General features: G+C 63.6%; 1 protein-coding gene across 6 annotated transcripts in view; it reads right to left on the bottom strand.

The window, feature by feature from the left end:
• Positions 1–379: 379 nt before the first annotated feature.
• TBC1D22A (TBC1 domain family member 22A) overlaps positions 380–14,652 on the bottom strand; it is a 358,344-nt gene continuing 344,071 nt past the window's right edge. For all 6 annotated transcript variants that reach the window (XR_016216438.1, XR_016216436.1, XR_016216437.1 and 3 more), the window contains one exon: positions 380–868. Coding sequence is in view for 3 of the 6 variants with exons in the window: in XM_051839990.3 (XP_051695950.1) it covers positions 740–868 (129 nt within the window). In the remaining 3 variants the exon portion in view is untranslated. The remainder of the gene's footprint in view (positions 869–14,652) is intronic.

Raw genomic sequence — 14,652 nt, 5'->3', positions numbered from 1 at the left:
AGCCGGTGAGTCTCCACGAGGCAGGCTGGGCAGATCTGGCAAAGGGCAGCTAGGCCGCGGGGGCCGGGGAGGGGTGGGGGACACACAGGCCACTGCGGGCGCCACACCCTGCCCGCCTGCCGGCCTGCAGCCAGTGCCCAGGGCTCCGTGAGAACAGCCGCTCCGGGCCCTACCTGACACACACCCCCCGGGGCTGAGCCCTCTAAGAGGTCAGAGTGCAAAGTATGGCAGCTGGGAGTGGCCTCACAGCGCCCACCCACTCCTCGGGGCCCGGGGCCACTCCTGGATCCCACCCTGGCCATCAGCATTCTAGCATGTTCCAGCCAGGAGAGAACACAGCACGGGAAAGGGTGGGCTCTCCGCCGAGGGCAGTCTCACGTGGCGTTTCGTCTGTATTTTATTCTTTCACTCAACAGATCAAGTTTCGCGTTTCAGACAAGGTACCAGGCGGCGACGCCTCCCTCTGCCCCGGCCCCTCCGGCCGGGTCCGCCGACCGGCACCTCAGGAGGCGGGCATTTGGCAAGGACGCTGCTGGGCGGGCGAAGGGGCGCACCTCAGCCCCAAAGCCAGGACCCTCCCTGGCTCTCTTTGGTATCTCAGAAACAGGCGGCCCGTCCCTGCCAGCCCTGGACGGACCCTGGGCCTGGGTCTGGGCCTGGCCAGTGCCGGCAGGGCGGGGCCGCCCAGCAAGGCCCCCGTCCCCGGGGGCCCACGGCAGCCGCTGGCAGCGGGCCAGGCTCACTTCTTGTAGTGATTGGGGGCGTCGGCGAAGGCGAACTTGAGGCGGTAGGCCTCGGCCAGCAGCAGGCTGATGTCCTGGTCGCCCCAGTGGGCAGTGGGCAGGTTCTGCAGGAAGAGCAGCAGCTCCTGTGGACAGAGGACAGGCTGGTCAGCAGGGCACCGGCGAGGCCAGGGATCCCGAGAAGGTGCCCAGCCAGCAGCTGGGAGGTGGCGGGGGGCAGCGTGCCCACCTCCACCGGGCAGGCCCCCAGCCCCTCGCAGCTGGGACTCGGGACCTGCAGGCCCTCCACGTTCCCACGGGGACAGGCCACAGACTACATACGACGCAGGTGCCACCTCAGCCGGGAACTTCCTCCCCAAGCCCCTGAACTGCCCGCAGACAGAGCCCCCAGGGGAAGCCCCTGCTGCAGGAACCCCAGGGCGGGGCCAGCCCAGTCCCACCGCCCACAGCTTCCCGTTCCTGAGGCTCAGCCTGCGCTGTGAACAGGACCACCATGACGGCAGTCAGCTGATGGCACACAGGACACACAGGACGCCCAGCACCAAGAGAGGAACTGGGCGCACGGAGGACACACAGGGCACACGGCAGGAGCGCAGTGGACACACAGGAGGCACCTGTCACTCACTGGCTTCTCGAGTTCCAGGCAGGAGCCCTGCTTCAGAGCCTCCACACTGGAACCCCCTCTGCGGCCTGGCCCCCGGCCTGCAGCTGCCCATGTCTCCGAGCCACACCCAACAGCACCTGTGAAGAAGCCCCCGAGCTCGCGGGTCAGAAGGCGGCCATCGGACCCTGATGGGCTGGTGACTCGCTAACCACAACAGGGACGGGGTCCACGTGGTGAGACTCAGGCGGCCACAGACACGGACCACTGACCACCCGTGTGCAGAGCGGGGGAGACCCCAAGGGCAGGGCAGGATTCAGGGGAACCCGGAGGGAAGGCCTGGCAGGGTGGGGCTCAGAGGGCTGTGCGGACCAGGCCGTCAGCTCAGGGCCAGCCCAAGCCAGGCAGACGGCTCCACCAGGCACCCCGACTGCTCTGATGGCCTGGCCACGGGCAGGCTCCCCCACCCTCCTACCTCCCTGCCACATCCAAAGTCAGCAGGGGGTGGGGGCCCTCTAAGGGTGCTGGTGCCACCCTGCTCAGAGGCCTCGTGATGGAGAGGGCTGCCGGCTCGGCCCCTGACCGTGGACGCTCCTCGTCTCCCAGGCTTCCCACGCGGAGGGGCAGCCAAGGAGGCGCCGACTCCCGCCGTGTGGCCTAGGCTCTCTGCGCATCGCCCCCCCCCCCCCCCCCCCCGTCACCTGCGGCTGAGGACAGCAGTGTCTGTTCACGGGGCAGAATCAGGGTGCGCCCAGCTGTGCAGGCACGGGGCCTGGCCGCACTGGGACCCTCTCCGGCCAGGACACGCCTCCAACTGTTGTCTAACCGCAGTGCCCCTCCCCCTCGCCCATTCCACTTCCTTCGCACGTGGGGTGCTCTCCGTGAGCCTTTAAATTGAATTCACGGAGCAGATTTCCCTGGCAATACGTCCCCAGGGACACATCAACAGCAATCTGCTGTCTCTCACCATTAGACGCAGCTTACACGGATGCCAATCCAATTCTGGGCAGGTCATAAATAAACACCTCTGGTTTTATTTTTAATCCACTTGGCTTCATATTATCATGACCTCACTGCTTGCAAGGTGAGAGGCAGTGCCCTCCCGTTACGGGAACTCGCCGGCCACACTGCACACTCCATTTCGGAATCTAATTTCGTCCCCAGGTTCGCAGGACGGAGGGGAATGGAAAAGCCCGTTCTCCCCAGCCCGCGGCGCGGGAGAAGGCAAATCTATCTGGGTGACCTTTGCGGCACGCGGCAAGCACGGCCGAACGCGTCCTTAAATACAGATTTCGCTTTTACAAAGGCTCGTCTTATTTATGCACGGGCACACGGCGCGTTTATTAGCCGTGAGCTGTTCTGCATTACCCACATCACGCAGGTAAAGGGGCCGTAACTCAGGAAGCCATCACCGGGTCCCAGGAAGGGGCTGAGCGCGTGCTGGGACCGGCAGGAGGCCTTGCAGGAGCCCAGAGCCGGGCAGCGGATGGCTCCTGCGCCTCCAGCCTCAATGCTCAATGCTCCAGTAACCAGCCCCGGGGCCGAATCGGCAATGCAGACGCCAAGGGTGGCTTTGCCCACAACATCAGCCTCAAGTCCAGGAAGCATCGGGTCCCAGAGAAAAGCCACAGGAAAACGCCGAGTGATGTGCACCGCTGCCGATCGGCACGCGTCGGCCCTGCCTTGCCCGGTGCTCCTCTTCACACCATGACTGCAGCGGGAACGGCGGGGAGGGGACAACACACGCCTGGCGGTCAGAGCTCTGGGCCCAGCATGCAGAAAATAAGCAGATGTCCACCAACCCCAGCACCCAGGACACAGTCATGTCCACCCAACCCCCGCACTCTACATCACACTCATGTGCACCCCACCCCAGCACCCCAGGACACACTGACACCCCCCACCCCAGCACCCTAGGACACACTGATGCCCCTCACCCCAGAACCCAGGACACACTGATGCCCCCTATCCCAGCACCCCAGGACACACTGACCCCCCACCCCAGCACCTTAGGACACACTGACACCCCCCACCCCAGCACCCTAGGATACACTGACACCCCACACCCCAGCACCCTAGGACACACTGACCCCCCCATCCCAGCACCCCAGGACAAACTGACACCCCCCACCCCAGCACCTTAGGACACACTGATGTCCCTTCCTGACCCCAGCACCCCAGGACACACTGACGCCCCCCACCCCAGCACCCCAGGACACGCTGGTGCCCCCCTGACCCCAGCACCCCAGGACACACTGACACCCCCCACCCCAGCACCCTAGGACACACTGACATCCCCTATCCCAGCACCCTAGGACACACTCATGTCCCTTCCTGACCCCAGCACCCTAGGACACACTGACGCCCCCCACCCCAGCACCTTAGGACACACTGACACCCCCCACCCCAGCACCCTAGGACACACTGATGCCCCCTACCCCAGCACCCCAGGACACACTGACCCCCCACCCCTGCACCCTAGGACACACTGATGCCCCCCTAACCCCAGCACCCCAGGACACACTGATACCCCCCACCCCAGGACACATGGACTCCCCCCACCCCAGCACCCCAGGACATGCTGGTGCCTAGGGGGCGCCCAGGCCCGTGGACTCACACTCAGAAGCGCACCCTAGTCCTCAGTATGGGGAGACTCAGGTTTCAATCGACAATTTGGCCATGTTACAATCAACAGACTGAGGGCTCCACACAACCATGGGGCAGTTTACATGTCCACAGGTGAGAGGGCTGCAGAGTGGCGGTGAAGCCTTGGAGCGGGCACAAGCTGCACCCTCCCCGGAGCCTGGGGTCTCCCTGCTCCCTCCCCCGAGCCTGGGGTCTCCCTGCTCCCTCCCCCGAGCCTGGGGTCTCCCTGCTCCCCTGAGCCTGGGGTCTCCCTGCTCCCTCCCCCAAGCCTGGGGTCTCCCTGCTCCCTCCCCCGAGCCTGGGGTCTCCGCACTCCCTCTCCTGAGCCTGGGGTCTCCACGTTCCCTCCCCTGAGCCTGGGGTCTCCCTGCTCCCTCCCCTGAGCCTGGGGTCTCCCTGCTCCCTCCCCCGAGCCTGGGGTCTCCGCACTCCCTCCCCTGAGCCTGGGGTCTCCCTGCTCCCTCCCCCGAGCCTGGGGTCTCCCTGCTCCCTCCCCTGAGCCTGGGGTCTCCCTGCTCCCTCCCCCGAGCCTGGGGTCTCCCTGCTCCCCCGAGCCTGAGGTCTCCGCGCTCCCTTGCCCTCAGCCTGCCGTAAGTATCCAGTGTCCCACTCCCCTGATTGGCTGTAGGCCCTGGGTTTCCTCTCAGTACCCTTTCTGCTAGGTGGCCCACTGCAGGGGCTCCGTGGGGGAGGGACCAGCAGCAAGATCAGGGAACTGGACGCCAGAGGACCTGGGGGCTGCTCTGGCTCCACCACCACAGCAGACGTTCTCACCTGTGCCGCAGGGTGCCACGTGCCGTCTGCCGCATTGGCAGGTGTGCGCGCCCCTGTGTGCCCAACACCAAGCACACAGGTCTGCGCGCCCCTGTGTGTCCAACACCAAGCACTCAGGTCTGTGCGCCCCTGTGTGCCCAACACCAAGCACTCAGGTGTGCGCGCCCCTGTGTATCAACACCAAGCGCACAGGTCTGCGTGCCCCTGTGTGCCCAACACCAAGTGCACAGGTCTGCGTGCCCCTGTGTGCCCAACACCAAGCACTGTGTGCCCAACACCAAGCACACAGGTCTGTGCGCCCCTCTGTGCCAACACCAAGCACTCAGGTGTGCGTGCAGGACGTCTCGAGGTGTGGATGAGGGTTCACAGGGAGGTGCTCATCTGGCTCCTGATAGCAAGAGGCTGATGCTCCTTGGGACATCCAGGGTGCCCAGTAACCGGTGCTGGGAACTGAGAGCCGCCCAGGGACGAGATCACACTGGGCCCCGACCTCACACCGCAGGGCACAAGCAGCACAGGGGCATCCGAGCCCTAGGTTTAGCACAGCCGAGCTCCCTGCTAACTCCGAGCAGGCAGAGCCTTCCTCACCAGGACTCCAAGCGCAGAAGCACTCACAGGCACATGGAAACCTAACAACCTCTTGTAAAGAAGAAAATACCACAACATACGGTAGGTGCACACCATCCCTCTCAACACACAAAAACACGCATGTCTGTCAGAAGACGAACGAGAAAGTGGAAGAAAGTGCAACTCCGCTCAGAGAAAGCGAAGCCGGCTCTAGCAGAGAGAGAACCCTCAAGTGGAGAAAAAGACCAAGACCCTGAAAGGGACTGGCGCAGACAGGAACAGACGCTTACGGGAGAGGAGGCCAAGTGGCCCGACCGTGCGACCGACACTCACCCTCCGTGAGGGAGCTGGGGTGCCACTTGCCGCGGCCGAGCCTGGTGGCAGTCTCCAAGCTGCACGGCCCACTCTGTGGCCAGGAGCAGTCACCAAACACACGAGGGAGCTCGAGTTAGCTGTGTCAGGGGTGCCCACGGTTGGGCGCTGGGGGTGACCAGGGCCCTCTGTCCCAGGGGTGCAGCGTGTGGCACTCAGCATGACGGCGCTGGTCTCTGCAGCTCCGTGCCACGGGGCCACCCGAATCCCAGCCTCCTCGCTGCTCGGCGGCCAGACGTGGCACCCACTGCCTGCCCTGAAATCCAAGCCGCACGTCCCCCACACAGCTGCCCCTCGGCATCTGTGGGGGAGGATCCTGCACCCCCCGAGGAAACCAGGATCTATGGACGTCTAGTTCCTTCTGCAAGATGGCACAGTACATGCGTTAAACCCACACGTCCTCCCTCACGCTTCAAATCTCTCTAGCCCACTTAGGACACCCAGCACGGTACAAATGCCCTGTGCAGCTCAGAGATGAGGACAGGAGGGAAACAGTGCACGCCCAGCACAGGCACGACTCCTCCCCCACGGACACCAAACCTGGACAGGGAGAGCTGACTGTATCTCATGGCCCAGTGTCAGGGGCGGCGCGGAGGCTTACCCTGCCAGTGTTCGTGCAAGAAACCCCGCCATCCGCGTAGATGGGCAGTTACTCAGCACCGCAGAGTGATCAGAGGCCCCTCAGACAGTAGGAGCAGGGTGGCGGGGGCACCTGGAAGCCGCCGGCACCTCTGTGCCAGGACATTCGCAGACCAACAGAGTAGGTGAGGTACGGCTCCCAGAGCAGCAGCCGGCCCAGGGTGCAAGAGCGGGCCTGCATCCTGCCCGTGAACCTCCACTCCCGCACACTTCTCCTGCAGCGGGGAACGCTGGAAACGGCACCTGGGTTTTTAAAAGGCATCTCGGGCACCTCCTCCAGCTAGAAGCCTCTCCAGGAAGGGCCCCTCCCCTGTAGGATGAGTTGTGGCAGCCGAGGGGCCTGGCCAGCCTGTGCTGGGGGGGCGGGGGGGGCTGACTGCCTCCCCTTCTTCCCAGCGCCCCAGACTGCAGGGCGTCTAGGCTGGGGTCTGAGCTGGGGAGCAGCCAGGATGCTCCTCCTGGACAGGCAGGGAACGCTGTGGACTCCTCTGCCTGGGAGCTTAAATCCATTTTTTAGTATCTATTTATTTGTTTTATCTATCTGAAAGGCTGACCAACAGAGCCAACACTAGGCTAGCCCAAAGCCAGGAGCCCAGACGTCCGTCTGGGTCTCCCACGTGGGTGGCGGGGCCGAGCACTTGTGCCATTAGCCCCTGCCTGCAAGGTGCATTAGCAGAGCTGGATCAGAAGCCGGCAGCCGGGGTTGGAACCCGGGCCTCCCTCGAGCCCGAGCCGTCTTTCAGTTCTCCTGGGGACACTCTCTCCCTTTGCAGTCTCAGTCCCTGGGCGTGGCCGTGTCAGAGCGAGGAGGAAGAGAACTGGCCAGGGCGCACGTGGCTGACAGATCCCGGGCATTTCAGAACCAGCAAGGGCAGGGCCCAGGGGAGGCCCTCCACTGTGTCGCTCGGAAGCAGCAGGGGCCCTCAGAGGACAGGCCCAGGGCTCACAGTGTCAGCCCCCAGCCGGCAGCCCCACCCCCACTGACCCAGCGAAGCGCGGCTCCTTCTCCCGGGCAGCCGGCATCGAGGGGCTGCGCAGCTCTGCCTGCCTCCAAGGCCCAGCTGCACTGCGTGGGCCCCTCCTCCCGAGGACCCCCAGTTAATGGTGGGGAGAGGGTCCTGGATACAACCAAAAACTGCGAACCCCGCTGCCCCGTCACCTTCTGCACCAGGCAACCTCACTACGCTCACACGCTTACAAGTCAGATCTGGGCACTGGACGCCATCATTCCAGGACCTGGAGGATGTACGCGACATGGAAGGTGTGTGTCAGGCAGGTGTCATGTATGAGGTGTGTGTGTTATTCTTGGTGGATATACTGTGATGTGTGATGTGAGTGTGAGTGTGGTTTGTGATACGTGTAGTGTGTGGTGTGAGTGTATACGGCACGTGTGTTGTGTGTACAGTGTGATGTGCGTGGGAGGTGTGTGTGTGAGAGGTATGTGGTAGATCTGTGGTGTGTGTTAAGTGTGTGGTGTATAAGGCGTGTGTGTGGAGTGTGGAGGGTGTGGCACGTGTGTGTGGAACAGGGAGAGGGCACCTCGCGTCTGTACACAGCTCTGGCCTGGGCTGAACACACCACGCAGCCGAGTGCAGGACGCCCGCCCACGTCCACAGACGGGCAGGCCCTGACCCGGGGAACCAGGGCTGCGTGTAGGTCCTTGCTGTGCAGGCCCTCAGCTGTGCCTGCAGGTCAGGGTGTGAAGTGTGGCCAGGCCACTGCTATGCCAGGGCTGCCCGGTCCCGGCCGCTCCTCTCCCTTTCCTTGCGTTTTGCTGCCTAACAAGGAGGCCCCATCTGACCGAGGACAAACGAGTCACGCCTCTCAACAACCTCTTCTACAAACCGCTCTGCCCTGGATCCCCGCGTTCTGCGGCTGCAGCGCCCCGTGTGTGTCCGAGGGCCTGGGTCACGCGGAACCGACTTCTCGTTTCTAGGATGCCAACAGAGGCCAGCCAACATGAGCGCTGGTGGTGGCTGCACTGGACACAGGCCAGGAGGGAGCCTCTGCTGCCTCCCGGAGGAGCACCTGCAGGGCAGCCCTGACGGGGGTGGGAGTGGAGGGGTGCGGTGGGCGGGGAGAAGTGTGGGCTCAGCTGCAGGGTGGAAAGCGAACAGTGGGGAAGGCCCAGGAAGGGCTGCAGGGCCCGGCCAGTACCAAGCTCCGGGTCTGGAGCAGGCACCCAGGAAAGCCCTGCAGAGACCTGCACGGCCGGGCTCCCCGGCACCTCCAAAGTATAGAAGAACACAGGCTTGAGGGTGCTGACTCCCAACTCACAGCTGGGCCTCCCCCAGATCTCTCCACCCTGGGCTGCAAACCCTGAGAGAGAACGGAGGCTGGGAACCGAGGTGCTGTCTCGGTGGCCATGCAACACCTCCCAGCGTGAGGGCCAGCGCTGTGGCAGGAGGGGCTCCCGCGAGCGCCGGCACCACCCACCCGGGGAAGGGGGAGACGGCACAGCCCTACCTGCCAGCCGCGCTGCGGTACACACGGGAGGGCCCGGGCAGAGCAGGCAGGAAAGGTGCGCGGCCCGCCCTGAACCCTGCAGCGGTGAGACCACACAGGGCTGCCGCACAGGCTGCGGTGAATCGCAGCTGCGTGACACTCGCACGGAGGCCAGCTCACGCGGCGCAGGCAGGGAAGTTCCAAGCACACAGGCGGCTGTGGGCTGGAGTCTGAACTTTCCGGTGAGTGAGAACACCAAGACGCAGGACCCAGAACGCCGTGTGGGCCAGAGCGGGGCTGCCACGCCGAGCGCTTCGTAGATCTGTGGTGTTGATCCCAGGTGAGTGGGGAACGGGGAGCTGAGGAGGAGCGGGGGCTGCTTCCCGGGTGGGGGACAGCTCCTCAGCGAGAGCCAGAAGTGCGTGAGCCCCTCCTGCAGGAAGGGGAGCCCAAGTCCCTGTCAGCCTCAGGCACTGTGGGCACTGGCAAGGCCACTCTGTCCTGAGTCACCTGCACATCACCAGGCCCCTCCAAATGGTCCTGAACACGACAGCTGTGCTGTGGGGACCCAAGGACCACTGAACTGTGACCAGAAAGAGGGCGGAGCCCGCTGAGCTTCCAGGGGCCAGCAGCTGAGATGAGGGGCGCCCACCCAGGTGGGCCAGGGCACTCACCCAATTCACAGGTGACCGTGAAACCCAGCACGCACAGCGAGAGGACACACACGGTGAGGCAGGACAGACGCCCGGGAGTGGTGGGAGAGGAGCTGCTGCGAGAGCCCAGGCCCACCCGCATGCCCGGGTTCACTGCGTGCCGCCACCAAGCCACCAAGCCACCAAGCCACCAAGCCACCAAGCCGAGCCTCTGTCCCTGCGACTTGTCCTGCAGGGTGCCTTCCACCCCACCACTCCCAGAGATGACAGCAGGGCTACCCCACTGCCACCCCCGCCTCGGCTCCCACCACCATGCCTCTGCTCGGCCTGGAGCCTAGAATGGGGTCCCCACGTGGACGCAGGAGCCTGGCTGGTGCAGCACAGCCGCTGCCTGCCCGCGCCCGGAGCCGCAGGACTGTGCACGGGAGGGGCCTCCTCTGTGGAGCCGGCGAGTGTGTCCATGTCCACGACGGCCGCCTGGGGAGAATGCTGGCTGGAGAGAGGTCACGGGCAGCGGGGGCGGGGCTGGCTGAAGGGGCCCAGGGGTGTCCACAGATGCAGCGCCCACGGAGAAGCAGGCACTCGCCTGTCTTCTGGTGCTCTGCCTGTCTCATCGGTGGCCTTTCACCAGCAGATCAAAGGACACAGGACATAAGAGACAGGGCAGACATGAAGGCGACCAAGCACAAACGGGCGGCTGACGGCCCACACAGCCCCTCTGTCTGGGAGCGAGCCTGCGCCCGGGGACGCGAGCTTCCTCTGCTCCCTGAAGCGTGGGCTGTGCTGTGGTGCCCTTCAGGTGTCACATCCCACTGGCCCTCTGCCTCCCAGGAGGAGCTGTGTGGCCGTGGGGCACCCCCCCTTGCCCTGACTAGCCCTGATCCAGACAGCCGGCAGGCCCAGGGGGCCGCTTCCCGCCTCCCTCCCGCCCCTCTCCCGCCCAGCCCATTCTGGGAGTGCAGAGTGCAGGCTCTGACAGCTGATTTGACAATCCAGTGATTAGTTTGAAAGTCTTGTCAAGTTTGGGACCAAACCGGGGCTAAAAATAGGGAGACAGTGACAGCCGGCTGGGACTGGACGGCGGCTGCCGGGCTGGCCAGTGCAGGCGCACAGCCCCCGGGGCTGAGGCGGAAGCTTGCACTGTAGTGCGGCCTGCTTCTGAGGAGCCCTCGTGGCGAGGCCACCCGCGTCCTTGTAACGAATTCTGTGTCTTCCCCAGAGGAGAGGAATGCTTGGCGAGGATGCAGGAGCCGGCCCTGTCGGTGCCCCTGGGCCCTCGGCCGAGGGGCGTCTGACACCCTCCCGGAGCAGCTCCCATCCTAGCTCCGCAACGAGAGTTGGAGTCACGCCGCGAGGACGCCCTCGCTCTGTCCACGCTGCCCCCGAGGCACCACTCCAGGAGGGCAGGGAAGAAGGCACACTCGCGGAGGAGGGCCCAGCGGCAGAGACCCCCGCTCTGCGCCGGCGCCAAGGCAGGGCTCTGAGAGACTGCTCAGCTGCGGCTCTCAGAGGCACTGGCAGCCACAGGCGGGCACAGAGGGCATCCCCAGGTCCCTGCTGGGCTCTGGGCCAAGACAAAGGACGCGCGCCCAGGGAGCCCAGCACCTTGGGCAGCCCGTGGCCTGGCTTTGGTCCTGCCACCACACCCGAGGGGCACTTCTTGGCCTTAGCCTTCTGTGGCCATCCCTGCTGGCCACCCCCTTTTCCCAGAACCCTTAGCTTAGCCTCTCCCGATGCTGCTCTCCATTTCCTCACCCCTGGCTTGGGCACCTGTGCAACCTCCACGGCAGCCCTGCCAGGCCACTGAGCGCAGCAGGGCCCAGGCCCTCTTCCCCCGCAGTCCCAGGTGTCCAGGGAGCCAGGAAGAACACTGCCAGACCCCTATTCCCGAGTTCCAGCCTTGTTACCCTGCGCACTGCTGTCAGTGACCCCCGTCCTGTCCCCGTCACCCCAACACCCTACACACTGCTGTCAGTGACCCTCCATCCTGTCCCTGTCACCCCAACACCCTGCGCACTGCTGTCAGTGACCGCTGTCCTGTCCCCGTCACCCAACACCCTACACACTGCTGTCAGTGACCCCCCATCCTGTCCCCATCACCCCAACACCCTGTGCACTGCTGTCAGTGTCCCCCATCCTGTCCCCGTCACCCCAACACCCTACACACTGCTGTCAGTGACCCCTCATCCTGTCCCTGTCACCCCAACACTCTGCACACTGCTGTCAGTGACCCCCGTCCTGTCCCTGTCACCCCAACACCCTGTGCACTGCTGTTAGTGACACCCATCCTGTCCCTGTCACCCCAACACCCTGCGCACTGCTGTCAGTGACACCCATCCTGTCCCCGTCACCCCAACACCCTGCACACTGCTGTCAGTGACCCCCCATACTGTCCCCGTCACCCCAACACCCTGCGCACTGTCAGTGACCCCCCGTCCTGTCCCTGTCACCCCAACACCCTGCACACTGCTGTCAGTGACCCCCGTCCTGTCCCCATCACCCCAACACCCTGTGCGCTGCCGTCAGAGGAAGTCCCCAGTCCGTGCCTGGCTACCTGAACACCCCGTGCACTGCTGTCAGAACAGGCTTAATTGCCAATTTGTATTTTTCACGCCTGTTCTCTATGCCCACTAGAGTGTTTGCTCCACAGGGCAGGGCCCCACTTATTACTGTAACAGCAGGAAGCAGCGTGCTGACAGGCCCACCAGCGCCTGCAGTATGCAAGGACAGTGGCAGTTGTGGCCAGAGCCATGATTTCCGAGGGCAATGACAGCAGCCTGCATGTGACAAAGCAATGCTGCAGACAAGGCCGGCAGGCGGATGAAGCTGGCTCTGGCCCAGGGCAGCCAGGGGTGAGGAGGGCCACTAGCGTGGGCCTGGTCGCTTGGCTTTTAGCAGGACCAAGACAGACCCCAGAGCAGCTCTCTGTGCACAGCACGGGGTGGGGGGCTGGTGGAGAGGGTGAGCAGGGTGCTAGACAGAGGCTGTTTGCTCTCAACAAGAGGGAGAAGGACGCGCGAGCTGCAGAGGGCGCCAGACCCACCTGTCCCTGCCCGGCTGTCGTCTCCACACCCTTGCCCCAGCCCCTTCATCTGCTCCGGCCAACACCCACACAGAAGCACACACTGCACCCACTCACACAGCTGACAGCACGCCCCAAACGGTCACCTCTGCTGGGTGTCAGTATGGGGGGTCCTCTGCTTCCCCTGTGGGGACGCTGTCCTGGTACCTGAAACTGCCCACCAAAACGCTGGCTCCCTGATGCTCAAACAGCTGCTCTCAGAGCAAATCAAGAACATACAGCTGTTCCGGGCAAAAAGACCCGGTGCACCAGCCTGGCTGGCTCCCAGTCCAACCAGGGCAGCTCCAGGAGCCAGGCACAGCCGGAGGGAGCCCTAACGTGGAGATGCCTTCCACACACGGAACGAGGCCCACACAGACCCTCACACTGGGCACTGCCATCACAGCACCACACCCAGGAGCAAGCTTCCAGAGGGGACAGTGGCCTGCAAATCCTGGCACAGGACCTGACCCTCCATCCCACGCTGCAGAGCTGTGCTCTGAGCACCACACTGCCACACCCAGCCCACAAAGGGGCTCCTCCCAGGGCCAGGGCCCGGCAGGTGGTGGCCCTGCTGGTTCCTTCTGCAAGTGCCTGGGGTCCAGAAGGAAGGTGCGTTATGCCCTTGCTCACTCACAGGGTGGCTTCCACCTAAGGCAGGAGGGGGTCCAGGTGAGTCAGGACACGGTGATCACAAGAACTTCAGAGCTGCCCCTCCCAGAACCTGCCCAGGCCCAGCCCAGCAGCCAGCACAGCCAAGATGGTGGTCACTGAGTGCCATCAGGCGGTCACTAGGTCCCTCGGACAGTCACCAGGTCCCTCAGGCAGTCACCAGGTCCCTCGGGTGGTCACCAGGTCCCTCGGGTGGTCACTAGGTCCCTCGGGCAGTCACCAGGTCCCTCGGGCGGTCACTAGGTCCCTCGGGCAGTCACCAGGTCCATTCGGGCAGTCACCAGGTCCCTCGAGCAGTCACCAGGTCCCTCTGGCGGTCACTAGGTCCCTTGAACAATCACTAGGTCCCTCGGGCGGTCACTAGGTCCCTCGGGCAGTAACTAAATATGTTGGGTGGCCACAGCGTACCTCAGGTAGTCACTGCCTAGGTCGGTCGGCCACTACATAGCCCAGGCCATCACTGAGTGTCCAGGCCCCAGAGACCTTCCCAACAACAGTGCAAACTTTGAAGGCGACATCTAGATGTGTGATGTCCCTTTCAGCAGGGTTGGCTTCCTGGCTTCAGAGTGAGGTGCATGTGGTGCGTATGTACACTGTGAGTATGTGACCTGTGGTTGAGTGTGTGATGTGTGATGTGTAGGCTGTATCACTGTGGTGTAGACTGTAGGCTTGTGACTTGTGGAGTGTCTGCTGTGAGTGTATATGGCCTGTGTATATTGTGTATGAGGAGTGTGATGTGTGTGAGGGGTGTGTGCATGTGTCTATAAGGCCTGTATGGGGAGTGTGATGTGTGTGGGAGGGGTGTGGTATGTGTGTATAAGGTGTGTGGGGGGGTGTATGGGGAGTGTGATGTGTGTGGGAGGGGTGTGCATGTGTGTATAAGGTGTGAGGGGTGTATGAGGAGTGTGATGTGTGGGAGGGGTGTGCATGTGTGTATAAGGTGTGTGGGGGGGTGTATGGGGAGTGTGATGTGTGTGGGAGGGGTGTGGTATGTGTGTATAAGGTGTGGGGGGTGTATGGGGAGTGTGATGTGTGTGGGAGGGGTGTGGTATGTGTGTATAAGGTGTGTGGGGGGTGTATGAGGAGTGTGATGTGTGTGGGAGGGGTGTGGTATGTGTGTATAAGGTGTGTGGGGGGGTGTATGGGGAGTGTGATGTGTGTGGGAGGGGTGTGGTATGTGTGTATAAGGTGTGGGGGGGTGTATGGGGAGTGTGATGTGTGTGGGAGGGGTGTGGTATGTGTGTATAAGGTGTGGGGGGTGTATGGGGAGTGTGATGTGTGTGGGAGGGGTGTGGTATGTGTGTATAAGGTGTGTGAGGGGTGTATGAGGAGTGTGATGTGTGTGGGAGGGGTGTGGTATGTGTGTATAAGGCGTGTGGGGGGGTGTATGGGGAGTGTGATGTGTGTGGGAGGGGTGTGGTATGTGTGTATAAGGTGTGGGGGGGTGTATGGGGAGTGTGATGTGTGTGGGAGGGGTGT

This window comes from Oryctolagus cuniculus, chromosome 11 (assembly GCF_051225735.1).
Source record: "Oryctolagus cuniculus isolate XC-2025 breed Fujian yellow rabbit chromosome 11, ASM5122573v1, whole genome shotgun sequence".
NCBI classification, from domain to species: Eukaryota; Metazoa; Chordata; class Mammalia; order Lagomorpha; family Leporidae; genus Oryctolagus; species Oryctolagus cuniculus.
The sequence above is the reverse complement of the archived record's forward strand: the minus strand, read 5'-3'. Positions and strand labels throughout refer to the sequence as shown.